This window comes from Triticum aestivum, chromosome 5B, assembly GCF_018294505.1.
Source record: "Triticum aestivum cultivar Chinese Spring chromosome 5B, IWGSC CS RefSeq v2.1, whole genome shotgun sequence".
NCBI lineage: Eukaryota > Viridiplantae > Streptophyta > Magnoliopsida > Poales > Poaceae > Triticum > Triticum aestivum.
In genome coordinates this window covers 638,887,971-638,909,960 of record NC_057807.1, presented here as the reverse complement: position 1 = coordinate 638,909,960, position 21,990 = coordinate 638,887,971, and the positions used below count along the sequence as shown (strand labels likewise).

Below are 21,990 nucleotides of genomic sequence, written 5' to 3'. Positions count from 1 at the left end.
ATAACCGTATTGCAATAAACATGATCAAATCATATTCATGCTCAACGCAAACACCAAATAACATTTATTTAGGTTCAACACTAATCCCGAAAGAATAGGGAGTGTGCGATGATGATCATATCAATCTTGAAACTACTTTCAACACACATCATCACTTCACCCTTAACTAGTTTCTGTTTATTCTGCAACTCCCGTTTCGAGTTACTACTCTTAGCAACTGAACCAGTACCAAATACCGAGGGGTTGCTATAAACACTAGTAAAGCACACATCAAACACCTGTATATCAAATATACCCTTTTTCACTTTGCCATCCTTCTTATCCACCAAATATTTAGGGTAGTTCCGCTTCCAGTGACCATTTCCTTTGCAGTGTAAGCACTCAGTTTCAGGCTTTGGTTCAGCTTTGGGCTTCTTCGTGGGAGTGACAACTTGCTTGTCAATCTACTTGAAGTTCCCCTTTCTTTCCCTTTGCCCTTTTCTTGAAACTAGTGATCTTGTCAACCATCAACACTTGATGCTCTTTCTTGATTTCTACCTTCGTTGATTTCAACATCACGAAGAGCTCGGGAATCATTTTCATCATCCCTTGCATACTATAGTTCATCACGAAGTTCTACTAACTTGGTGATGGTGACTAGAGAATTCTGTCAATCACTATCTTATCTGGAAGATTAACTCCCACTTGATTCAAGCGATTGAAGTACCCAGACAATCTGAGCACATGCTCACTAGTTGAGCGATTCTCCTCCATCTTTTAGCTATAGAACTTGTTGGAGACTTCATATCTCTCAACTCGGGTATTTGCTTGAAATATTAACTTCAATTCCTGGAACATCTCATATGGTCCATGACGTTCAAAACGTCTTTGAAGTCCCGATTCTAAGCCGTTAAGCATGGTGCACTTAAACTATCAAGTAGTCATCATATTGAGCTAGCCAAACGTTCATAACGTCTGCATCTGCTCCTGCAATAGGTCTGTCACCTAGCGGTGCATTAAGGACATAATTCTTCTGTGCAGCAATGAGGATTTAACCTCAGATCACGGATCAAATCCGCAACATTGCTACTAACATTTTTCAACACAATTTTCTCTAGGAACATATCAAAATAAACACAGGGAAGCAACAACGCGAGCTATTGATCTACAACATGATTTGCAAAATACTACCAGGACTAAGTTCATGATAAATTTAAGTTCAATTTAATCATATTACTTAAGAACTCCCACTTAGATAGACATCCCTCTAATCCTCTAAGTGATCACGTGATCCAAATCAACTAAACCATGTCCGATCATCACGTGAGATGGAGTAGTTTCAATGGTGAACATCATTATGTTGATCATATCTACTATATGATTCACGCTCGACCTTTCGGTCTCCGTGTTCCGAGGCCATATCTGCATATGCTAGGCTCGTCAAGTTTAACCTGAGTATTCTGCGTGTGCAAAACTGGCTTGCACCCGTTGTAGATGGACGTAGAGCTTATCACACCCGATCATCACGTGGTGTCTGGGCACGACGAACTTTGGCAACGGTGCATACTCAGGGAGAACACTTCTTGATAATTTAGTGAGAGATCATCTTATAATGCTACCGTCAATCAAAGCAAGATAAGATGCATAAAAAGATAAACATCACATGCAATCAATATAAGTGATATGATATGGCCATCATCATCTTGTGCTTGTGATCTCCATCTCCGAAGCACCGTCATGATCACCATCGTCACCGGCGCGACACCTTGATCTCCATCGTAGCATCGTTGTCGTCTCGCCAATCTTATGCTTCCACGACTATCACTACCGTTTAGTAATAAAGTAAAGCATTACATCGCGATTGCATTGCATACAATAAAGCGACAACCATATGGCTCCTGCCAGTTGCCGATAACTCGGTTACAAAACATGATCATCTCATACAATAAAATTCAGCATCATGCCTTGACCATATCACATCACAACATGCCCTGCAAAAACAAGTTAGACGTCCTCTACTTTGTTGTTGCATGTTTTACGTGGCTGCTACGGGCTTAAGTAAGAACCAATCTCACCTACGCATCAAAACCACAACGATAGTTTGTCAAATAGACTCCGTTTTAACCTTCGCAAGGACCGGGCGTAGCCATACTTGGTTCAACTAAAGTTGGAGAGGCAGTCGCCCGCAAGCCATCTCTGTGCAAAGCACGTCGAGGGAACCGGTCTCGCGTAAGCGTACGCGTAAGGTTGGTCCGGGTCGTCTCGTCCAACAATACCGCCGAACCAAAGTATGACATGCTGGTAGGCAGTATGACTTGTATCGTCCACAACTCACTTGTGTTCTACTCGTGCATATAACATCAACATAATAACCTAGGCTCGGATGCCACTGTTGGGTTTCGTAGTAATTTCAAAAAATTTCCTACGCACACGCAAGATCATGTGATGCATAGCAACGAGGGGAGAGTGTTGTCTACGTACCCAACGCAGACCGACTGCGGAAGCGATGACACGACGTAGAGGAAGTAGTCGTACGTCTTCACGATCCAACCGATCAAGCACCGAAACTACGGCACCTCCGAGTTCGAGCACACGTTCAGCTCGATGACGATCCCCGGACTCCGATCCAGCAAAGTGTCGGGGAAGAGTTCCGTCAGCACGACGGCGTGGTGACGATCTTGATGAACTACAGCAGCAGGGCTTCGCCTAAACTCCGCTACAGTATTATCGAGGAATATGGTGGCAGGGGGCACCGCACACGGCTAAGGAATAGATCACGTGGATCAACTTGTGTCAACTTGTGTGTTTAGAGGTGCCCCTGCCTCCGTATATAAAGGAGCCAAGGGGGGAGGAGGCGCCGGCCAAGGAGGAGGAGGCGCAGGAGGAGTCCTACTCCTACCGGGAGTAGGACTCCCCCCCCAATCCTATTCCAACTAGGATTCCCAAGGGGGAAAGAGGGAGAGGGGTGGCCGGCCACCTCTCCTAGTCCTAATAGGACTAGGGGAAGGGGGGAGGCGCGCAGCCCCCTTGGGCTGCCCCTTTCTCCTTTCCACTAAGGCCCATGATGGCCCATATGGCTCCCGGGGGGTTCCGGTAACCTCCCGGTAACCCGGTAAAATCCCGATTTCACCCGGAACACTTCCGATGTCCAAACATAGGCTTCCAATATATCAATCTTTATGTCTCGACCATTTCGAGACTCCTCGTCATGTCCGTGATCACATCCGGGACTCCGAACAACCTTCGGTACATCAAAATGCATAAACTCATAATATAACTGTCATCGTAACCTTAAGCGTGCGGACCCTACGGGTTCGAGAACAATGTAGACATGACCGAGACACGTCTCTGGTCAATAACCAATAGCGGGACCTGGATGCCCATATTGGCTCCTACATATTCTACGAAGATCTTTATCGGTCAGACCGCATAACAACATACGTTGTTCCCTTTGTCATCGGTATGTTACTTGCCCGAGATTCGATCGTCGGTATCCAATACCTAGTTCAATCTCGTTACCGGCAAGTCTCTTTACTCGTTCCGTAATACATCATCTCACAACTAACATATTAGTTGTAATGCTTGCAAGGCTTATGTGATGTGTATTACCGAGAGGGCCCAGAGATACCTCTCCGACAATCGGAGTGACAAATCCTAATCTCGAAATACGCCAACCCAACATCGACCATTGGAGACACCTGTAGTACTCCTTTATAATCACCCAGTTACGTTGTGACGTTTGGTAGCACCCAAAGTGTTCCTCCGGCAAACGGGAGTTGCATAATCTCATAGTCATAGGAACATGTATAAGTCATGAAGAAAGCAATAGCAACATACTAAACGATCAGGTGCTAAGCTAATGGAATGGGTCATGTCAATCAGATCATTCAACTAATGATGTGACCTCGTTAATCAAATAACAACTCATTGTTCATGGTCAGGAAACATAACCATCTTTGATTAACGAGCTAGTCAAGTAGAGGCATACTAGTGACACTCTGTTTGTCTATGTATTCACACATGTATTATGTTTCCGGTTAATACAATTCTAGCATGAATAATAAACATTTATCATGATATAAGGAAATAAATAATAACTTTATTATTGCCTCTAGGGCATATTTCCTTCAGTGCTCCCCTTCAATGACCGTTACCTGTGTTGGGTCGACTACTTCAGCGGCGTCCTGCTATCCGACTTCTCCGACGTAGACTCCCCGGTGCTCCACTTGTACCCTTCCATGTAAACATAAAATACCCCGATGACGCACGTTACCAGAGCAATTTATATTGATATGTCTCCAGCGTATCTTAATTTTTGATTGTTCCATGTTGTTATATTATCAATCTTGGATGATTTATGTTTATTCACTAGCAACTTTATATCATTTTTTGGGACTAGCCTATTGACATAGTGCCCAGTGCGAGTTGCTTTTTTTTGCTTGTTTTTTTACTTTGCAGAATATCAATACCAAACAAAGTCCAAATGCAACGAACCTTTTTGGAGATTTTTTCTGGACAGAAGACACCCAGTGAGCCAAAGAAGTGCACGGGAGGGGGCCTGTGGGGACCACTAGGCACCAGGGTGCGCCCTAGTGGGTAGTGGAGCCCACGGGAAGCTTCTCTACCGACCTTGCTTCTATATACTCTAAAATCCCAAAAATCCTAGGGGAGTCGAGAAACACAATTCCGGCCGCCGCAAGTTTTAGAACCACGAGATCCAATCTGGAGGCCTTTTCCGGCACTCTGCCGGAGGGGGCAACGATCACGGGGGGGGGGGGGTTCTTCATCATCCTTGTTGCCCCTCCGATGATGCGTGAGTAGTTTACCACAGACCTACGGGTCCACAGCTAGTAGCTAGATGGCTTCTCTCTTTTTGATCTGCAATACAATGTTCTCCTCGATGTTCTTGGAGATATATTTGATGTAATGACTTTTTTGTGGTGTGTTTGTTGGGATCCGATGAATTGTGGGTTTATTATCAGTTCTATCCATAAATATTATTTGAGTCTTTGCTGAACTCTTTTATGCATGATTGTTATAGCCTCGTATTTCTTCTCTGAAATTTTGGTTTGATTTGGCCAACTAGATTGATTTTTCTTGCCATGGGAAAAGGTGCTTTGTGATGGGTTCGATCTTGCGGTGCTCAATCTCAGCGACAGAAAGAGACATGAAACATATGTATGGTTGCTATTACGGACAAAAAGATGTGGTCTATTCCTACATGAATAGATCTTATCTACATCATGTCATCGTTCTTATTGCATTACTCCGTTTTCCCATGAACTTAATACACTAGATGCATGCTGGATAGCGGTCGATGTGTGGAGTAGGAGTAGTAGATATAGAATCGCTTCGGTCTACTAATATTGGACGTGATGCCTATATACATGATCATTGCCTTGGATATCGTCATGATTATTCGCTTTTCTATCAATTGCCCATAGTAATTTATTTACCCACCGTATGCTATTTTCTTGAGAGAAACCTCTAGTGAAAACTACGCCCCCCTTTCTATTTTCCTATCATATAAAATCAAAAATACCTTGATGTGTTTTTCCTCTATTTATTTTATTTTTTATTTTAGTTAGATCTATTTATCAAATCTCATACAATTTAATCTATCTCAATACCGAGGAGGGATTGACAACCACTCTTACGCGTTGGGTTGCAAGTATTTGTTATTTGTGTGCGTGTGCTGTTTACATAGTCTTGTTTGATTCTCCTACTGGATTGATAGCCTTGGTTATATAACTGTGTAGCATCATCCTCTCCTCTTTGGGGAAAAACCAACTCAGATACAAGCAATCAGGAAGAATTTCTGGCGCCGTTGCCGGGGAGATATCATCAACATCTATCAAGTACCTTATCACAAATCTCATCTCCTTGAATTACTTTATTTGTCATTTACCTCTCTTTTTCATGTCCCTCACCTCTAAAATGTTTTTTTTTGCAAAAATACAAAAATATCTTTCGTTTGTCTTTTTCTTGCTCGATCTTTTGTTTGCTTGTGATCTTGTTTGCGTAGTCGCGATGTCCCAAGAAAATATCAAATTGTGTGATTTTTTTCAATACCAATAATAATGATTGTATTATTACTCCGATTTCTCCTCCCGCCGCTAGTGCGGAGTTTTATGATATTAATGTCCCTTTGTTGAATCTTGTTATGAAAGAGCATTTTTTCGGTAATCCTAATGAGGATGTCACGTCCCATCTAAACACTTCTGTAGAATTGTGTGATACGCAAAAGAAAAAAAATGTGGACAATGATATTGTGAAATTAAAATTATTTCCTTTCTTTTTCCGGGATCGTGCAAAAATTTGGTTTTCATCTTTGCCTCGTAATAATATTGATTCTTGGGATAAGTGCAAAGATGCATTTATTACTAAGTATTTTATTCCCGTAAAAACTATTTCCCTTAGAAATCAGATCATGAATTTTAAGCAAATTGAGCATGAACATGTTGCGCAATCTTGAGAAAGAATGAAATTAATGCTAAGAAATTGTCCTACTCATAGTTTAAATCTATGGATGATTATACAGTGAGCTCGGACGGACTCACGATGGCGTCGCTAACGCGAGGGAGAGGGTGGAAATGTGAGTGGCTACGGTTGAGGCTCATCGTCCGGCTTAAATAGTCGGATTTTTGGCCCCTCAGACGGTGTGCCGGCAGCGCGACATGAATACGTCCTCACCCAACAGATGGGTTTGTTGATGTGTGTCCGCGTGGGTCTTTGATGTGTGTCCGCGTGGGTCCTGCCGTCAGTAAGACGTGGTGAGCACGTCCGGGGCCTCCTCATATCTGCTTCAGACATGGGCTGCATGTGGGGGGTGTCGGTCAGCCCGGACATATAGGGTCAATTTAAGGAGCCCGACTAGGTCGGCATTTTGTGACCGGACACTAACTGTGTTGTCCTCCTCGACGTATATGGGGCATTTGAGGAACCTGGCTGCAGCACCTCTTAGTCACTCCTATATGATATTATTTTCGCACTTTAGCAACATCATGATTTTAGAAAGGTGACATTTCACTTTATGTTCTACACACTATAAAAGAAAACAACCGTAAATAACGAGAGCACATTGCATACAAATTTACGCGTGATAACCTTTCTATCTGAATAACATAACTATGTGGTGTTGTTCGACATGGAATCACTATAGCAATGTGACATAACTCCGAAACTTTTCTTTCATTATCAAAAAATAATATAAATGAGCTAGCAAGATCACATCAAACAAAAGAATCTCCTAATTTACACTTCCAACTTGAGAGGAGACTACTTCTTTGAGAAACTCCACTACAACGTCATAATCCACTGTCATCAATATTTCACGGTTTACTCTATCTTTCTTTAGATAGTTGATCACCTTAAGAGTTTCAATTGGCGTGAGGAGTGCTAACTGTTTCAGGTACTCAATGCACTTGGTCATGCAATAAGGATCATTGCTGGGATCATGTCTTTCCATCTGTGCAAATTTGATTTCCTTGTAGCTCTCAATTTGCTCTGTTTTCAGGTCTTTATTATAAGTCCCAAGTTCTTGTTTCCTGACCGACACCAGGTTTTCCGACATAACAACCTTGCTTTTCTTAGCCTTTTTCTTGTCACTTCTTTCGCCGTTTCCTTTCACGTGCCGAGGCCTTTTCTTTGGTACTGATTCTACTTGTGTCTGATTGTCTTGTCCACGAAAATCATCTAGAGTAGTTCCTAGAAGCTCATTGTATTGCTCATCTGAAATGTCTACGCAAAGGCAACCATGTTAGTCATTCAGAATAGTATGTAAGAACGTACATATATACAAGGGACATCATAGCATTTTATGAATATTAAGAGAGTTTTTTCTGGTTACCTGTTGGCCTTTCAAGGTATTTGGAGAAGACACTTGGAAGAAGCGGGATATTAGGAAAGTCGTGTCCGGGATCTACCTCATCCACACACTTAGCACAGTAGGACTGTCTATTGATGTATGGAGTACAGGACCGAAGGTTTCCATGGTTCATGTCAACCATGATCAACCACGCCTTACCATGAAATTCTTTCTTCCGTAACAGGCAGCACAGCACATCCGGGTCATCCGCGGCGAGGATCGGGAACTCGGGAAGACGCCGGCGTATGCCCAGAGCTTCGTACCCACGTTGCCCCCAGAGGCAGTCCAGGTTGATCACGCGGTGCACCTCCCACTCGAACTTGGAGTTGCCATGGTCGTCCATCGTCATGTTCAAAGTCCAGATGGTGATTTTCTTGGGAAGCTGCCGCTGCTCCCGGCTTCTCTTAGGACGCTCAGGCGAGTGGCAGTCGCTGTAGATCGTCTCATGAAAGTCATTGTCAATGTGGACATAGCGGATCATGCCTTGGCTGACGGACACATTCCGGAACCTCCCGGGGAAGCACCTCGAGACCCGCGCCTCGTCGGGGTATTCTATTTTTACAGGGAAAGGCACGAAGTGAAGCACCGGGGAGTCTGCGTCGGAGAAGTCGGACAGCAGGACGCCGCTGAAGTAGTCGACCCAGCACAGGAATCTGCCGTCGAAAGCGAGCACGTCGTTGGTCGACCAGAGGTAAGGGAGCCGGCGACTTCTACGGTCCTGCTCCGGTGGGTGCCAACGTATCAGGCCCGGCGTAATGGGGATGATTTTCCACTCTTTAGAGGAGGAGCTTTAGAGGAGGAGCTTAAGAAGCAGAGCGCACAGTCCAGGACGCTGAGGTCGGCAACGACGTAGCGCTTCTCCGAGAGCCGCAAGATGCCCGTGGCGAATTTATCCATCAGGAACCACCGCCGTTTCCTCCTGTGCTGAGCGTACAGAGGGAGCTTCTGCACCGAGGGGGAAGAAGGACCGGCGGCCGTGTAGACGAACAGATCTGACGGGCCGCAGCCCAAGTAGGTTGTCCGGCTCTTGACGTAGACGTCGAAGAGGACGAGGTCCTTGTCGGTTGCCCGGACGGTGGCATGGGCGGGGGTCTCCACCGTCTCGGGGTCGGAGACTTCTCCCGCCGGCCAGTGGAGGTTGAGGTAGGAGACCCCTTCTGGAGGAGCCGCGAGGGTGAAGGAAGCGTAGCCGGAGTGGTGGCCGGTGTCCATGTCGAGTGGAACGGCGGTCTTGTTCTTGCTGACAGCCTCACGAGCAGCGTCTAGGTCGTCATGGCAGCGCGTGCGGCCAAGGCGATGCAGCATCAACCAATCGGGGAAGACGACGGTCTCTTCCTGAGGCTCTCCGGTGTCCATGGCGATCGAAGATGAAGCAGCCGCTGCGGCCCTAACCCTAACCCTGTGTTTTTTCGTCATGGCTGATGGATGGGGAGAGAAGGGCGACAAACTCAGGCTAATAAAAAGGTCCTTCTTTTCCTTTTCATAAGGTTCCTATTTCTTCTGATTGTAAGTCGCCTGATTTATTTTATTTTATTTTTGGAATCTGATGTCCGAACGCTAGGCACGACTACATGGCAAACCGAATGTTTTTATGGTAATTTTTGTGAGGCGAGGATGGTAATTTTAGTTGCCAAGCATGACAACTTCATACTTCAGTTTATTTTTTGACAGAAAACTGTCATGTGTGTCAAATAACTTGGCATCTTTGCGTCACTAGAGTTGCCATTCAGGTACTTATCATTTCCTTTTCTTTTTTGTAACTCGATTTTTTACAAAATATGTCAAGCAATACATTGTCAAAATTTGTCCGCTTCTAGACTCTCGAGGTTACAGATTTTGATACTCTCTACTCATTATTTTTTACCCCTAAGGAAAGGAAAGAGGAGACGTAGATCTACGATTCCACCTGAGGCCTTGTTCGGTTAGGCAGGGTTTGGAGAGGTTTGAAAGGGATTGGAGGGGATTAAATCCCTTGCAAGTCAAAATCCTTGTCAAACCTTTCCAATCCCCTCCAATCCCTGTGGCGAGGGGATTAAACGAACAGGGCCTGAGCGAGATTCGATCCCTCCCATCCTCCTGAGTTATTCGCGAAAATTATCACTCTTGAGATTGTGGGGTAGATGCTCCAGCAGAACTGCAGGCACTCTAGGAAGGTTAGGGCAAAAATAGCATCAGTGCAAGAGCAAACACTCTGTGGCCAAAGCTCACGTAGAAGGCTACGTCTTTGCGACTGTGTGTGACTCTGTTCGCCACGGCCCGAGTAAATAGCATAAAACTACTACTTTGCAGGCTAGGGTTCTAAAAAACTACCGATTTTTATTTTTTCTCAGATAACTACCAAATGAGTGGTCGGCTGTTTCAAAAAGCCCAAATCGTCGAGTCTTTATCAGTTAATCACGATTATGCCAGTGCGGGCCCACATGTAAAATAACCGTTTGTTTGACCATTAACTTACATGTGGGTCTCACATGTAAGTTTTTAAAAAAGCATCCGGGTCCCTGTAAGTTTTCGGAAAAAAGCAATCAGGTCCCTATGACTTTTCTGAAAAAGCAATCAGGTCGCCACGGCAGCCAGGAGCTCGATCCCGCTCGGCAGGGCAACGATGCTTCCTCCGGCCAGCGAGCCACGCCTACAGCGGCGGAATCCATGCCGTTCACCACCTGAGGCCGGCCAGCCGCACCCGCAGCGGCTGGATCCACACCGGTCTTTGCCTGAGGCAGGCGAGCCTCGCCCGCAGCGGCCGCCATGCCGTGCCTCGTCTCCGGCCGTCGCCGCGCCATGACTCCCCTGTCGCCTCGCCGTGCCTCGCTTGCGGCCACGCCATGACTTGCGAGTCGCCTGCCACCACGCCGCGCCTTGCCTGCGGCCGCCCCCATCCCCTGTCGCCACACCGCGCCTTGCCTGCAGCCGCCCCCATCCCCTGCCGCGAGCTCCTCAAGCTCTACGCGACGGCTTGCGCCGCTGGTGGAGTGCGCAGCTCCCGTCGCCGCGGACGAGGCCGGCCTCGTCGCCACCGTCGCCAACAGGAGCTCCGGCGAGCACCTACCACGACTGTTTGGACGTTGGGGAGGAGAGGGAGGGTCGTCGCCGGCTTGGGATGGGGGGAGGGGCGCTGGCTTGGGGGGAGGGTCGGGGGGGATCGCCAGCTTGGGAGGGAAGGGGGGTCGCCGGCTCGGGAGGGGAGAGGGCCAGCACGGGAGGCAGAGAGGAGGGAAGAGAAGAGATAGAGAGGAGGAAGAAAGATAAGAGGAAGAGGAAACTTACATGTGGAGCCCACATGTAAGTTAATGGTCAAACTAACGGTTTGTTTTAAGTGCGGGCCCAACCTGTCATAATCGTGATTAACTAATAAAGACTCGACGATTTGGGTTTTTTAAAACAGCCGACCACCCATTTGGTAGTTATCTGAGAAAAAAATAAAAACTGGTAGTTTTTTGAAACCCTAGCCTGTAAAGTAGTAGTTTTATGCTATTTACTCCCACGGCCCACTACTGTGGAGATTAGAATCGCCACAAGAATTTGAATTTCAAGATACGATCAACGTGGCACCGTGTGCTCATGAGGTTACTTCCTCCATCTCCGTTTTCCTGTGCTTAATTTACTTCTAGCTAGCAGGGCCGGCCCTGTGTTTCGGGAGGCCCTAGGCGAACTCGACGACATGGGCCCCTATGTTCTAAGTCCTAAGACAATATATATGTATGCGTATATTATATATACAACTTATTAAAAGTAACTTTTAATCACACATCTTAGTTTAAAATATGACTATAATAATTCAAATGACTCCATCGAAAACAATAATAACCAAATTCGAACCGACTCCAAAATTTATTTGCTCCCCTGTGCTCGCACCATCTTCATTCACCTCAATATCTGGATTTTCATGCTCAGAAGTAGTTTCTTGCCCCTCTTCTTCACTGACATCAACATTGCTTGAAGATGTAAAGTAGTTATTCAAAGAACCCTTCAGTGCTAGAATTTTCATATCACTTTCTTTCTTTTTCCTCCTTTTTTCAGCACCCGGTAATTGCTTCTTCTTAGGTAACATGGTAGGCTAATGTCCTAAAATCATGAAGAAAAGATCAAAAGAGCATACAAAGAATTAGGAATTTATAGATCGGATGATTGGAACCCTAGACATGTTATATAGAGTGACAAAAAATTGATAGATTGGATTAGAATACGTACATACTAAATAAAGAATAAATAACTACTGAGGTAGTGAGATTGTCAAATTCAGGTTTGGAGATGGACAGGAAACATGGATGCGTTCTTGTTGACCAGGCATGTTGTTGACTTCCAGTCGGATGCGTACTCGTATAGGTATTGTCGTATTGCCGCGGTGCCGGATGCCGGATGGCCGGGCTGCCGCCTGCCTGCCGGACTGCTGTGTGGCGGCGCCGGCGAGCCGGCGAGGCGACGGCGACGCGGCAAGGGCCAGGGGGCAAGGCGCCGAGCGACGAGCGAGAAGGCCGACGGGCGTGCGAGGGCGACAAGGAAACGTAGAAACGAGGGTGAGTCATGGCGCCGCTTGGCCTTCGCGTATCCATCAGCGATCGCTAGCTAGCTAGCTATATCTGGGCCTCCTAGCCCATCCTATTTCTTTTCTTTAATTCTGTTGTAATTTTTTGTTGCTTTCTGCTGGGCTATATCTCTACTACTATAGTACATGTTTTTTTGAATATTTGAATCTACCTTCGTCTCACATGTTTAGCCCGCCTCTTCCAATATGAATTCATTTATAGCCGTCGGATCTATTGGATCGAATGGCTTAGAGTGCATGGATTCGCCACTCACGTTTCTCCCGCCAAGCTACAAACACCCGCACCTTCTGGAAGACTCCGTAACCCACGATTGCCTCCTGGTCCTAGCTGGATGCATGGAGAAAATTGATTGCTGGCCCCATCCGCTGTGGAGACGTGGAGCATATGGCTGCAGAGGAACGGGATCATGCGCTGCATCGGCAGGGGCAGGCTGACAGGCAGGAATGGGGATCTGATTTTTTTATTCTTTTGATAAAAAGGAACGGGATCTGATCAAGGGTGTGGTGGTGTGCTGACGTTCTGCTTTTTTTTACAGTGGCTATAGCTGCACAGTGGCAGGCTTAGTGGCCCGTATGGCCGAGCAGGGTGTCAACCAAAATTCGTAGTTCAACTCAGGCGGAAAGGAGGATGGCTATTTGCCACGCTTTTCAGGAGTTTTAGATAATATAAAAAAAAGCTACTACCATGCATATACATGTCTATGTATGGATTTTCCCAAAAAAAAGGTGTATATATAGACATACATGTCGGTGCAGATTTTTGGGACAAGGTTCTAGACGCACCCGATATAGCATTTTAATTTTTTAAATATATAAAAAAATCAGAAAATGTTCTCCTGGCAAATATGATCGAGTGTTTTACTCTTAATGAAGAAATGACTACAGTATTCTTCTAGGTGGGAAAAATAAAATTGCAACTTACAAAGTTTAATAGTATTTTTGTAAAAGGAAAACAATATGCAAATAGTGAGTAGTATATTTTTGAAAGATTGAATAGTGACTTTCATATATAGAAATGTTTTTTTAAGAGAGGATCATGAAAGTCATTTCTTCATGAACCTATACACATGAGTATAAGACTAGACCATATTCGTTTAAACAAGTTTTAGAATTGTTTAACTTTTTTAATTAGGGCGCACCTATACCCAGGTTCCATTGTGTATTTTCATATACTTTTTTTCAATTCTTTCTAGATATGCGACCCTTTAATAATTCTAGCCTACCCTCTGGCTGTATTCCATCTACATCCAGGTGATATAGAACGCATAGAGATGATCATTTTCTCAGCAAAATATGATTCCATGACGTGAACTACCATTTTGTGAATATTGAATGCAGGTTTGTGAAGTACTACTCCCTCTGTAAAGAAATGTAAGTCCAAAAGGTCTTATATTTCTTTACAGAGGGAGCACGCACTAACCAACATTTCTTGACATATTTTGGCAATTTGAGAAAATGAAAAGTTATCAGGACATCATAACTTGGTACAGTTGCAAAGCTAAAACAATCCATGTAAAAGGTCCTCAGTTCGTATTGAAAATTCTTTTTGTGTGAAACTTTTTTATTAAGAATGTACACGTGCAAAGCACGTGCCTTCGACTAGTAGACCTATAGTATATGTATATACTCCATCATGCCCCCCCCCCCCCCCCCTCGCCAGGGCCCTGGGCCGTCGCCCCGTCGCCCATGCCCCAGGGCCGGCCCTGCTAGCTAGCTTGCTGGATTCGTGTGGAAGAATGGGGTCGTTGTGATCTCATCCCCTCAAGCTCGACTCCTTCAGCTATCTGGCACACACAGATGAGATGATATAGCCGTCCTCTGCAAGAACAAACAGACGGGCGTCCTGATTTAAGCTTTTGACCTCTTCACCTTCGACACCCATGAAAAATTGGCTAGATTATCTTCTGCCAAGTGAGCTTCCCACAAGTCGAATTGGCCGCCTACGCAGGGCGTGCATAGAGTCGCCGATATGGATTTTGTTTTCTAGTATGATCAAAACATATCTGAGTTTTAATCATTCAGACATGAGCACGATTTTCCTTCAGAAATCAGACATGGGATGGGATCATGTATGTATATATGGAAACTTCCCTATTCATCAGATAGCTCATGTCACAATTCATTAGATAGCTCGTGGGTATGCAGAGATTATATTACTTGTAGTACTAAATTCAAGAGCAACAATATTCTTTGTGGTTTTCCCAACACAAATTGGATTTGAATTCGATACTTTAAATGGATACTTGATGCTTTGGAAACTGTCTAAAGAAGTTCAGTTTTTTTAAATCGTCAGGTTGCAAGAGTAACCAAAGAAAACATATCTGAGTTTTGATCTGACACTAGATAATGCAGCTCATCTTGTCTTGAAGGTGTAAAGAGAAAACGTAAGAAAATATGATGGCTTCTAAACCTTCAAACATACAGAGTGATCCGATTTTAGCAAGCCATCGCCTTATTACTTCTAATGCGCTGAACACATACAATACAATAACAAGTGTTATGAATCTACACACCCTCAATGAAGTGAATGAAAGGGAACCGAACCATCGCTTATGTAACACGCTGTGAGTTCAATAAACTTGGATTATGAAGAACCATTTTCCTGTTTAAAAGAGATGGGTATCCCTCAGGCCCCTTATAGCTTGCTGCGATTCGCGAGCTCTTGCTTCAACTGATCCCTCAGGACCCTTCTCAGCAGCTTGTTTGAAGCAGTTCTCGGGAACTCGGGGACGACTTTGACATAGCTCACCTGTCAGGACAAGCAAATCATCCTAATTCCCACATTATACATGCAAACCATCTGATCATGCGAACTGAAATTTAGAAAGAGACTCTTACCCTGAAAAGGGGATTGAGGTTCTTCTGGATGGCTCTTTGGAACTTTCCCTTCAAAATATTTGCATCATATGGTGCCGATCTATCTTTTAGCACTGCCAAGATAGCCAGTTGTTCTGGTCCCCCGCCGGAAGGTTTGATGCCAACAGCTGCTGTTTCTAGCAGACCCTCATCGGCTCCATTACAAACCCGTTCGATCTCCACTGAACTTGTCTGTTCAACAAGAGAAATATTGCATTGGTTTCATGAGATTCAAACAAGGGATTGAAAACATTGAAAGGAAGAGCTTCAACCTTGATCCCTCCAAGATTCATAGTGTCGTCTGCTCTGCCCTGCACGATATAGTAACCACCTACTGTCCTCTGGATTATATCTCCATGTCGTCGGAGTTGCTGCAACAAAAGTACTGTTACGACGTGTTAAGTTTTCCACCATTCTGGTTATTACTGATAACTTCTAATAGCATGTAGTTAGATTTATTTGGTTGATTCAGCAAAGGGAACATTGACTAAAATGTTGCTACTTTTTTCATAGCACACTTATCACTGAAACTTATGTCAGAGAACAATAACATGTCTAAATCACGTGTTTGCTTCTCATCTTCTCGCTAGGGCTCCACTGGAAGACTTGGAGAACATACTGACTTTATAAAGCTTAGAATGTTGGCTGTTGGCTGCTGGCTGCTGCCAATGTTGAATATCTTCATAATTTTGTCAAGCAGTTTAGATATGGAAAACTGAGGTAAGCGACTCCATACCCGTCCTCTGTAAATGGGCATTCCATCGAAGTAAACCTTATCGTGGTCAGCATTGAGAAGCCGATTGGTAGCACCAAAATATAAAGGGAAGAGACCCACTTCTCCAGAACAAGGTAGATCATCAGGCTGTCACAGCAAACGTAAAATGGTTAATGCAGCGAACACAATCACCAAACTTAGAATATTCTACGGACAATACTTACATATGGATTTCCCTGTTCATCAAGTATGACAAACCCAGTGGACATTGATGCACCACTGAAAGCTCCAAAAGCTTGTGGCTGCAGAAGACTCCCTTGAATGTATGAGGATGCCAGCTCTGTGCCACCACAGCACTCAACAATGGGTTTGTAACAGGTACGCGAAGATAGCCACAGATTATCATCAATATCAGAAGCCTCCCCTGTTGTGGCAAGTACCCTGCAATTGTAGAATTGTAGCTCCTTTCAACGAGGTTGTGATGAAATCGAGTGCTTTCTAACAGTGTAAGTAGCAACTTGCCTGATTTTGGTCCAGTCTAGCCCTTCAGTAAGATTACCAGCCTTCCATGATTTCACCAAGCTAGGCACAGATCCTAATACACTCACACGGGCATCCTGCAATTTAATGGACATTACCATGAAGCGCATGAGTAAGAGCAATTTATATTTAGCTTCTAATTTAATATGCAGGGACTTTTGACGCATCCACAGACTGAGGTTAATTAGGTAGCCAATAAACTTTATCTATGATCAATTCAAGACAAGTACTGGATACCTAAATAAGCTCATGTCAAAACCCTACTTAACTAAAAGAAATCCACACAAGGTTAAATCGACTTTAGCAGTTTAAACCAAGAGATGGTGCAACATAGGCCACACCTGGACAAATTTGCAGAAGCCACGTCCAAGAGGAGAACCATGATATAAAGCCAATGTCGCACCATTTAGAAAGGATGAGAACAGTTGAATAGGTCCCATAACCCAACCCAGATTTGTAGGCCAGCAGCCTATGTCCTTTGGGCGAACATCCAAATGTCCCCAGGTATCAGCTCCACATCTTATGGGACAAAGTTGTGTCCATGGTATAGCTTTTGGCTCCCCTGCACCAAAAGCAAATAAAACAGATCAAAATCACGCGTGAAGTTGTCAACAAGAGAAACAGTGCAACCAGAGATAAAAGGAAACCGCGTCAAAACAACTCAGGGTAGTCTATACCAGTTGTTCCTGATGAAAACAGAATATTAATTAGGGCGTCTGCAGATTGATAAACTGGAGAGTACATGGATGACCTGCAAATCCAAGACATATGGCTGCCATGTTGGTCACATCACAAAATCATGTATGTTTTGCAATCTGAAGTCTTAAAGTTTTCATGGAAAGAAAGCATCTGAACACGACAGTCATTTATTGTGTTGTGACATGGGAGGGAACAAATTTGTTGCATACCTTCCAGCAGAACGAGAAAGAAAATCTTTCCAGGACATATCACCATTCCTTGGTGTAACTCCAAGAAGGTCTCCAGTTGCAGGAATAACAATAGCTTTAGCTGAAGTCCCTTCCATGACACGGCTGAAGAACATAATTTGATATATTTAGCAAGTGCTGAGAATTGTTCTGTGATGGTTCAGTACGGTCATGCAAAAAGGTATAAATGAAACATATACTGTTAAATCTGATTATTTTCACAAGATGTGATCCTACTAAATAACTACAATTTGCTTGTTTAAGTTGAGCAAATTAAGTTACTGAAACACATATATTAACTAAATAATTTGATCAATCATATACCTGTAAAGTGGAAATTTCTTCCCTCCCCGAATTATGAAATCCTGAAATCTCGTGAAATTAGTATAAGCACTACTACAGTACTGATGATCATAAGACATGCTAGTTGCTACAGTCGAACCTGAGTAAAAATTGCCTTTGCTTTTGCGACCCTCATGCGAGTGCCAATCTCCTGAGGTGCAAAACTGTCTGCTATTCCCACAACAACAAAGCCTCCAAGGATGATTGCCAAATAAACAATGACCGCATTGCACGTCATTGGCATGTCTATTGCAATCCGGTCGCCCTTTTGGAACATGGTATCAAGGGCATTTGCGACAGTCCTGAAAATACAGAAGCAACAATACCATAATGATGAAATTGTACAATAGAACAGAAGAAAATTAAAGGTTTCTGCATGCCCCCTACACTTAATTTGTTAAGAGATGCATACATCACTTGGGTGCGAAGCTCCTTCAACGACATACGGTTCACTGGGTAATCGTCAAAGCCCTCATCCCTCCAGACAATAGCTGTGCTATCATCTGTCTTGTTCTGGGAGGGCCAAGGTAGCAGACAACATTCAGCAATGTTGAGCACTGCACCTGGGAACCATGTTCCTCCCTTCTTTGATTTATCTGACGCATCTAGAATCGATGTTGGTTCTCGTACAAACTTGATGGAGAGCTCCTTCAGCACTATTTTCCAGTAGACCTATGCAATGATCACCTAGGAGGTTATTGTGAAGAAATAAAAACTCTGAACTGATGCTCTAGTTGTCCACTTGCACTGTGAAGTAAATCCCAAATTTAGAAAGAGAAAAACTGACCTCCTGATTATGAACAGAGAATTTGTGGAAGAGGCGAAAGCTTGAAACTGGATCCTTATAGGATGCTCCTAACAGCTTGGGTCCATTTTCTTCCATCACTCTCCCAAGATTCGTTTGCTTGCAGTCAATCCTGCAACAATCGCGATAACGGCGTCATGAAGTAAAGTATATATACACCAATCATCCTATCACACAGTAGTGTTAAATGATGCGAATCCAGAGCCCAGTTTTAAGCTAGTATCAAAATAGCACGTTTGTTGTTAGGCTAAATGCTGGGTTAAATGGAACCATAAGCTGAACTGGTTGGTGGAATTAGATGGACTAGCAGTAGCAGTCACTTTCACCATTGATTAGCCACTGATTGGTACCAGCACCAAGCAAACGGTCCTCCTCCCACCCGATTGGATCAAACAGTTGGCAGCAAAGCAAATTAAGCGCTGGAAGAGAACCCCTGTTCAGCCGTATTTCCAGGAAAAGAATGGACGGCGGACGGCTAGACTTACGGCGACGGGAACCAGTAGGGCGGCGGGCCCCGGCCGGCGCGGTCCCAGCCGGCGTAGACGGAGTAGTACACGAGCTGGTGGAGCGCGTGCGGGTGGTCCGGCCGCAGCACCCCCGCCGCCACGACCGCCGCCCACGCGGCGGCCGCGTCGCCGCCGTCTTCGCCGGCCGCCGAGCGGAGCGCGGCGAGGAAGGCCGCCGCGTCGGCCGCGGCGAGCCCGGCCGCCTCCACGTCGGCCGCCCGGATCTCCCCCACGCTTCCCCTCGCGGTGGCCGCCATGCCCCGCGTGCCTCGCGGTCGCAGCCTTTGCGCGAGTGTGCTAGTGACACTGCTATGTTATCGGCGCACGGGACTTGGCTGGTCTGACGAGGACGACGACGACGAGGAAGACAGAAAAAGGGACAAGGAAATTAAAAAAAAAAGGCTCGGCTTTGGTTGCTTTGCTGGGTAGGTGCGGTTATGTAGGAGGCGTGGTGCCGTCTGCCGTGCGCGCGTGCGTGCGCACTCGGTGTTTCGGTAGGTCAAAAAAAAAAAAGGCAGGCCGGCTCTCGGTTAAGATGCCGATGCCGGGGGTGGCACTCGTCGCCGTCGGCCGTGCTCGATTCACGCGTTTGGTTACCATTTTGCCTGCACGAGAAAAAATAAGGAGAAAAATCATCATGCACACATCGTTTGATTGTCGACATCTAGGTTGTCTGCATTAAGGGAGCAGTTTTGATTTGGCGTTTGGTGTCTGCATTGACTCATCTGATGTAACTGCACGGTGTTTGGTTGATACAGGCGACAATTGTCTGCTGGCATTATATCCTACATGGTGAGCTTACATCTACTTTCTCCGTCCAAAAATACTTGTCATCAAAATTAATAAAAAAAAGGATCCGGATAACTGCCACACGTCCGGTGTGTGGGGGGTTGTGCCGCACGCCTCGTGTAGTATGGACAGCAACCAGCCCGCACGACCACGTTCGCGCGTGCAAAGGCACGGCCCGCACGTCCGGTGTGTGGCAACCCAGCCCGGACGTGCGGGCCACAGGACCCAACAGCCCGCACGATCCAGCCGTCCCGGCCTCTTCTCCCACCTGCCGAATCCCGGCTGCCGCCATCCTCTCCCACCTCCCGAACCCCTACCTCCATCGCCGGCCTTCTCTGGTTGCCATGGCAACCAGAGCAGATCCGTAGGGCAATCCCACCGCAAACCACACCCCCACCCTCCCCACCCACCCCCACCCCCCACCCCCAATCCAACAACGCCCTCCAAAGAAGACCAGCTACAAGCAGGTGAATCTCCTGATCTCCCTACTGCTTCTCATCCTTCTACGTGGCACAGAAAAATTGCAAAATTATCGACGAGCTTGGCAACTAGATCCATCCTACAGGGGTAATACACTACATGGGTTGTGTGTCTTCGCAGTTGCCAAGCAGAGTACACTAGATCTGCCATGTACTACGTTTGAGATAACCGTAAGTTCTCTGTAGTTTGATGCACGTAGTTGGCAAATGAATGGATGTGTAGGAATCCATAAGAAGGTAGAGAAAATTGAGAAATTTGGAATAATGGGGGTGTCAAAATTAATTGCCACTGGTGTCTAACGACAGTTGCCACCTATCATTGTCGTCAACTGCCACCATGTCAACTTATTGCTTGCCATCCTATTTGTAGTGGTTGATGCCATCGAATCAAACGGATAGCTAGCACCCAGATTTTAGAAAAGATAGTGGACGTACATGTCCTACTAGCCATGATATGCTAGTTGCCTATGCATGAAAATAACATGCATAGACACAAGCAACACAAGGATACATTTTATGTGGATTGTTGATGCGTTCTTGTTTATGCAGTGATTGATAGCACAGTGGCAGAAACGAGACGCGGAAAAAGAATGAGTCACGGAGATGGCACTGATCTTTTCGGTTCTCAAAGGCCAGAAACGCCCCCTTGGGATGCATCAGAATACAGCTCATTTCTACAGGGCCGTTGCTGCCACTACTAGAACAGTACGCAGTCATTGGTATGATGCATGCAAACAAAAGAAAAATAACATTTGCCATGTTCGCGACGATCAAGATGACATTCTACTTATGTCCTACACGGTCATTTTTTTGCAGGTTCTTATAACCAAAACACACTGAGGGGGGCACCATGGCAAGTTCAGCCACATGACGCTAACACTGACAAATGTACGGGCAGCCAATTTCAAATAGCTAATGTGGCAAATCAGGGTAACGCATACGAAAAATGAAACATACTGGTCTGAACATGAAAAATAAACTTGCAAAGGATGGCAAAAGACTCATGAGTTATGTCGGGAAAAAATGCAGAGCCTTCATGCAGCACGTGGCGTCAGGAGGCACCCATGTACCTGCCATCGACGTCATACACATGTGAGTCCATAAAAAGTGAAGTTACGGACGATGAATTAGCAGAAGGAGCGTAGATGGCAACTGCAGTTGCCATCCCATAACAACTGCAGCTGCCATCCCTGGACAAACTGCAGTTGCCATCCATGGACAAACTGCAGTTGCCAACCATGGACAATTGCAGTTGCCATCCCTGGACAACTGCAGTTGCCAGCCATGGACAACTGCAGTTGCCATGCATTACCCATCTAATACCATGCTTATAGGTTATTACGATGCTTCTACCCCGGCAAACGTCTCATGGCAAGCTTCACACAATGTAGATAGAGCACATCAATTTGGTGTTACAGACCACACAAGATGGGCACATGCAGCATAGCAAGGTAAAATGAATTTTTTTGCATAGTGAGCTCGAGACTATGATATAAAAAAATTGATGGTAGAACACACTAGTTTGCCATGTGTTGGCGGCAGTATTTGCCATGTATGCAGGACTACAGCTGCCATGCACATAGAATCAAAGTTTTCGTACTAAAAATGAGCTGGTTGCCATGCATGACTGCTGCAACTACTGA

At 45.3% G+C, this 21,990-nt stretch overlaps 1 protein-coding gene across 2 annotated transcripts; it reads right to left on the bottom strand.

Moving 5' to 3' along the window:
- Positions 1-14,652: 14,652 nt before the first annotated feature.
- Positions 14,653-19,459, bottom strand: LOC123113823 (probable CoA ligase CCL12). 2 transcript variants are annotated; one of them, XM_044535134.1, is made up of 14 exons: positions 19,059-19,451; positions 18,556-18,685; positions 18,181-18,440; positions 17,869-18,070; positions 17,751-17,791; positions 17,409-17,531; positions 17,178-17,251; positions 16,842-17,062; positions 16,483-16,577; positions 16,185-16,401; positions 15,982-16,107; positions 15,518-15,616; positions 15,228-15,437; positions 14,653-15,138 (listed from the first exon to the last, which is right to left on the bottom strand). In XM_044535134.1, the coding sequence occupies exons 1-14, from the start codon at positions 19,334-19,336 to the stop codon at positions 15,025-15,027; spliced, it is 2,190 nt and encodes a 729-aa protein (XP_044391069.1). In that variant the 5' UTR covers positions 19,337-19,451; the 3' UTR covers positions 14,653-15,024. The 2 variants fall into 2 exon arrangements, 1 of the variants encoding a protein (XP_044391069.1); XR_006456228.1 differs by lacking the exon at positions 14,653-15,138 and having other exon boundaries at positions 15,222-15,437; positions 15,518-15,630; positions 19,059-19,459.
- Positions 19,460-21,990: the final 2,531 nt, after the last annotated feature.